Source organism: Fukomys damarensis, unplaced genomic scaffold, assembly GCF_012274545.1.
Source record: "Fukomys damarensis isolate Sample0158 unplaced genomic scaffold, DMR_v1.0_HiC HiC_scaffold_28, whole genome shotgun sequence".
In the NCBI taxonomy this organism is placed as follows: domain Eukaryota; kingdom Metazoa; phylum Chordata; class Mammalia; order Rodentia; family Bathyergidae; genus Fukomys; species Fukomys damarensis.
This window is the reverse complement of record NW_022900940.1, coordinates 20,790,759-20,796,758: the sequence shown is the minus strand read 5'-3', so window position 1 is coordinate 20,796,758 and position 6,000 is coordinate 20,790,759. Positions and strand designations below refer to the sequence as shown.

Here is a 6,000-nt window from a genome sequence, read left to right as displayed (position 1 = left end):
TTTTTTTTTTTGGTACTGGAGATCGAACTCGGGTCCTTGTGCTTGCAAGGCAGGCACCGAACTGCTGAGCTAAATCCCTGGCCTTAAAAGGCTTTTTTTAAATGTTTCTGGTAAATTGGCAAATGTTAAAACATTATGTACTGAATTTATGCCTAATAATGCTTTTGGCTTATCTATTTTATCTGATGCTACTATTCCTACTGTCACTTATGTAATATAATTTTGGCTTTAAATTTGTGTATAAATTTAAATTTGTGTGTGTGTGTGTGTGTGTGTGTATATATATATATATAAGGGCAAACAACGTCTCTTATAGATGCTGAAATAACGTACTAGTTTATTAACTTCTATGTTGCCGAGTAATTTTTTTTCTGGCCTACCTTTTCACCGAGAGTATAGCCCTTTGAGGTTCTTGTCTTAATGTAAATGGATGAAAAAGGTACATTTCAGTTCTGTGACCTCTGTTGTTTTAAGAAGCTTGTCTTAGGTTTCCATGGAGACTATAACACATTTTAACTAGTAATTCTTTGGCTTATAGAAATAACTTAACAGCCAGCCTTCCTCAGTGTCAGTTTATACTGATGGGTCCATGAATTTCTTTTACTATGCTGGCAGTTCACCCTTGTGTTGAAGTGGATATCTATCATGTATAGTCCTTTATTTTGGGAGTATTTTGTGATGGGAGAATTTCCAGGAAATCCTGTCAATACAGAGCTGGAAATGCAAATCCCCACATTATGTTTTTAAAAAAATTATCGTCATTATTATTATTATTATTATTTTGGAAACAATGCTTGGTGGAGAAAAAAATGTTCATTATAAATTTTTAACATTTTCCTTCTTAGCATGCAGCAGAATTGATTAAGACAGTGGCATCGCGCTATGATGAATATGTCAATGTGAAGGATTTTTCTGACAAAATCAGCCGTGCCCTTGCTGCAGCAAAGAAGGATAATGACTTCATTTATCATGATCGAGTTCCAGACCTTAAAGATCTAGATCCTATTGGCAAAGCCACACTTGTGAAGTCTACCCCAGTCAGTGTGCCCATCAGCCAGAAGTTCAGTGGTATGTTTATTTTTTACATGCACTTTATTGATTATTAGTACTCATTTTTCTCCAGTTTAATCTGTATTTTTTTAGATCAAATAATATAGTTGTTCTCGTATACTTTACACTCTGCTTTCATGTTGTTTAAAATGAATATGACAGTAAAAATTACCTTTAAAATGGAAAATTGGTGAAATATAAAGTATAAACAGTCAGAAAACTTGAAATTGTACTGATGAGACTTTAGACAGCCAGTTATTTTGTTAACATTATATTTAAGATGTCATTAAACAAATGTATTTGTAAACATGTAGACTTCTAGAGTCATTTCTATTAGATAAATTTTAGTATATCCTTGGATATTATAGATATATGTCATATATTCAGTATTTAGTAGCTTCTGAGATTCCCAAGGATAATCTAATTTTCAGGAAAGAATGATTATTTTATTTTACTTAGGTTGTTTGGCAAACACAAAATATTTACTATGTTCTAGGGACTCTGAACCACTTTGTGTATAATTGTTTTGTAAAGTGCTCATAACAGTCCTGTGTATTATCCCCATTTTACTGATAAGAATACTGCATACAGAGTGGTTATTTGACCAGGGTCACATAACTAGCAAGTAATGGAGTTGGAAATTGAATTCTGGCAATGTGGTACAGGCAGTCAAGTTAATCAACAAATGAGCAGTGTTACCAAAGATCTTTCTCACTCAATAATAAACACATTTTAAAAATCATGGAATATAAAGTTCAAAAAGGAAAGCTTTTTGTTATTACCCATGTCCATGAATATAATGATCTGAAAGTGCTCATCATTATTTATTGCACTTTCAATAGTTACTTGGTTTTGATCTTTAAATATTTGGACTGTGCCTATTAAAATCCAATATAAAGTCATTTCTATAGCCTGATTTTTTTTTTAATCTTAAAAATTTTGTTTAAATTTCCCTTCCTAAATTTAGATCTGTTTGAGAAGATGGTTCCTGTGTCAGTGCAACAGTCTTTGGCAGCCTTTAATCAGAGAAAAGCTGATTTGGTTAACAGATCAATTGCCCAGATGAGAGAAGCTACCACTTTGGCAAATGGGTAGGTAACCTTTCATAAATTTGTTTCTAGAGTTCTAAAGTTTTTGCTTTGGTTATTATTTGACTAAATAGTTTGTGAACATTTTCGTTATCTGAGCTTAAAATTTAATGTCAAGGAAATACATAATATAACAGCAGATACACATACTCTTGTATTTCTAGGGACACTGTATTAAGCTGTAGCAAGTATATTATAGTTTGAAGAAATTTATTAACAGAAACAACGTGAGAATGTTTGCTAGATTGTATTTTAAGAGATACTTGAGTGAAAGTAGAAATGAACTTTCTAAGTTAAAGTACAGTACATGGCATATTAAGTATTGTAAACCAAATTTTTGTTTCTGATGGTTTAAAGACTTAACAGTGTAATTCCCTGGTCTTAAAAAATTTAAGGATAATTTTCACACAATAAATACACCCATTTTAAGTGTGGAGGTCATAAATTTTGATAAATTTATGTCCTTAAATAACTACCACTGCCTCCAAGAAAAGATTGAAGATATTTCTGTTACCTAATCATGCGTTTCTCCCTTCAGTTCCTTTTCCCCTGGTCCCTGGCCATTACTTATCTGTTCCCTGTCACTATAGGTTAGTTTTATTCTTTATACACTTTAATACAAATGCAATCATTATAGCATGGACAATATGTATATTACAGTATTGCTATAGTGTATAGAATGTGAGTATAGTATATACTCAAAGTGTCTTTTTTCACTTAGCATAGTATTTTTGAGTTTCATTTCTTCTCTTGAGTATTGGTTTAGCCTGTTTTATAATGAGTGGTATTCTATTTTATGGTCATACAGCAGTCTGTAATTCTATTCTGTGTTGTTACATTTCAGTTGCTGTGAACATTTGAATACAAATTTTTTGTATGGGTGTGTTTTAGTTTTCTTACATAAACACCTGGTAATGTTATTTTTGAGTTGTATATATTTAATTGTATGCAAGACTGGCAGATTATTTTCCAAAATGGGTGTTCCATTTTGTATTCCTAGCTACATTGTTTGAGAAATATGGTTGCTCTGTATCCTCGCCAGCACTCTCTAATTTTAGCCTATCTAGTGTGTGGAGCGGTATCTCATTGTATTTTATTTTGCATTCCCATAATTATCAATGATGTTAACCAACGTTTTATATGCTTATTAGCCATTGATACATCTTTTGTTAAGTGTGGGTTGAAATCTGTGTGTGTGAGGGTGTGGTGTATTAAATCCAGGACTACTTTATATTATGCTAGGCAAAGGCTCTACCATTGAGCTATAGTCCTAGCCATTTTACTTCATTTTTCTCCCCTTCCTTTTCTTTATTATAGCTCAAGGGTGTCCTTGAACTTGTGTAGTTTGGGCTGGCCAGTGTGGTCCTCCTGAGTCAGACTCCTGAGTATAAACCATTAAAAAAATATTTTTTCTTAAAACGTGCTTTTTTTTTTTTTGGCACTGGATACTTACCACAGAGTTCTTTTCTCAGTTCTTTTCATTTTTTATTTTGGTTCATGGTTTCATTGCCCAGATGGGACTTGAACTTGTGATCTTTCTGCATCTGCCCTCTGTAATTGCTGGTATTACAGGCATGTTTCACTGCCTGGCTTGCCTCCTCTTTACTGAGTTTACTGTTTCATGTGGTAAAGAGGTAGTATGAGTTTATACAAACTTACTAAGAAGTTCATCATCTTACACTATTTTATTTGCTTTTCTGTCTTTAGAAATAACAGGGTAAGTTCTTCCACTTATCATGTAGATGAAATAATTGAAGAATCATTATTGTATTACAAAACCGAGAACAGATGAAGACTCTAATTAATGCTTACATCACCTGTGTTCTATTGGCATTTTGTCTAGATAATATAAGATTATAACTTTTGTGTATTTCTGATTTGTTAGTGACAGTATAACCATAAGTGATAAAAGATGGCTTTTTTTTCTTGGTACCAGGGATCAAACTCGGGTCCTTGCGCTTGCAAGGCAGGCCACTGAACTGCTGAGCTAAATCCCCGGCCCAAAAGATGGCTTTTTTATTTTATTTATTTTTATTTTTTAGTTATTTTTTGTTACCAGGGATCGAACTTGGGTCCTTGTGCTTGTGAGGCAGGTGGCAGAACCACTGAGCTAAATCCCCGGCCCTAAGACTGCTTTTTTAAAGTAGAATTTTTGCCTTAATTACTTAGACTGAAAAAGTTAAATTTTAGCTATTAGTCAAAGCTATTTAATGTATTTTAATACTGTTATAGCTTTTCGTACTCTTTGTGTTTTAATTCTGAACTATAAACTTTATTCTTCAGTGATTTCATTTTATCAATTATTTTGTTTTTCCTTTTTATTTTTCTATTAATAGGTTTATCTACATTTTTGTGGTGCTAAATCTGTCACTTTTGAGTCAGACGTAAGTGGTTAATATTTTAAAGGATGTTTAGACTTTTACATAACATGATATCTGATTTTTTCCCAGGGTATTAGCTTCCCTTAATCTTCCAGCAGCAATTGAAGATGTGTCTGGAGATACTGTACCTCAGTCTATATTGACCAAGTCCACATCTGTGATTGAACAAGGAGGTATCCAGACTGTTGATCAGTTGATCAAAGAACTACCTGAACTATTACAAAGAAACAGAGAAATCCTAGATGAGGTATGTTTTGTTTTGTTTTGTTTTTTGGTACCAGGGAATGAACTCATGACCTTGCACTTGCAAGGCAGGGGCCAGAACCACTGAGCTATCCCCTTCCCAGATGAGGTATGTTTTAAAAGATTTTTGTTTTTCAGGTAAAAATGTCCAGAAGGGATTAGGACTGGAGGGCTTCACAGGATGGTATTTATCATCTTGGTGAATTTACTGTGCCTTATTCTTCAGCCTTGAAGAATTCTGTTACGTGAGAATGAGTTCATTCTTAAGGCAAATGAGTGAATATTGATGGGAACTCATATGACCATTGTATTATACTAATATGAGAAATTACTATCATACAAACTGTTGAAAGGCTTCGTAATGATTCTTTTGTATGGGCAGGTTAGGTTTCTTGGTGAACATGAACTCAGACATGAAATATTTTTACAAGACTGTTGCATTTATTTACCAGTAGAGGTAACTTTTGTTAGTAGGAATGAAACACTCTTTAAAGTTTCTTTGGTTGAAGCCAGCTATTTACCATGTAATTCTGTTTTTATGGTGCCTTCACCTCTTCTTCCTAATTGGAGCATTTCATTTTTTAGCTGTAGATACATTCAGACTGCTTATATGAGCTCTTGCCTTTTTACAACTAATGTATTTTCTTTTGGGTGACTTGTTATCAATGCTTAGTAATATACTTTATGTTCATACAAATACCTTACAGTTTTTTTAAAACCTGTTTGTTTGTAAATCAAAGATTTTGATCTGGTGGTATAATTGGAAGGACTTTAGAAAGAGTAGATAGACATGAGGAGAAGAAAATGAAGAGTTTGGTTTAAAATCATTGAGTATTAGCAGCAAAAGGTAATTGTAGTGTTAGAGAAGACACACTGAAAAATGCAAATACAGTCAATGTAAAGCAGTCTGGAAGCGTTTGGTAAATAGAAGTTATAATAAATCTTCATTTAATACATTACAGGTAATTCAGCAGTAAGGTTTCAGAATGTGGACTTATATTTGGGTTTAATTTCCAGCCCTTATATCTAGCTGTGACCCTGTGCAAAGTATTTAACATCTTTGTGTCTCAGTAGACTTAACCAGAAAATAAGGGTAATGGTATTTAGCCTTTAAGATAGTTGTGAAGAGGGATACTATATGGGCCTGCTACTTACAGATTTATAAATATTTAGTATTACTGCATTTCCTAGGTCTTACAAGATGCTGTTGAATGGAAAATGGATATTTCCTTTTTTGG

General features: G+C 33.1%; 1 protein-coding gene across 1 annotated transcript in view; it reads left to right on the top strand.

The window, feature by feature from the left end:
* The window catches only part of Pdcd6ip (programmed cell death 6 interacting protein), a 59,039-nt gene that overhangs the window by 30,213 nt on the left and 22,826 nt on the right, over positions 1-6,000 (top strand). The window contains exons 8-10 of the mRNA XM_033756924.1: positions 846-1,068; positions 2,018-2,141; positions 4,589-4,766. Coding sequence (XP_033612815.1) covers positions 846-1,068; positions 2,018-2,141; positions 4,589-4,766 — 525 coding nt within the window. The remainder of the gene's footprint in view (positions 1-845; positions 1,069-2,017; positions 2,142-4,588; positions 4,767-6,000) is intronic.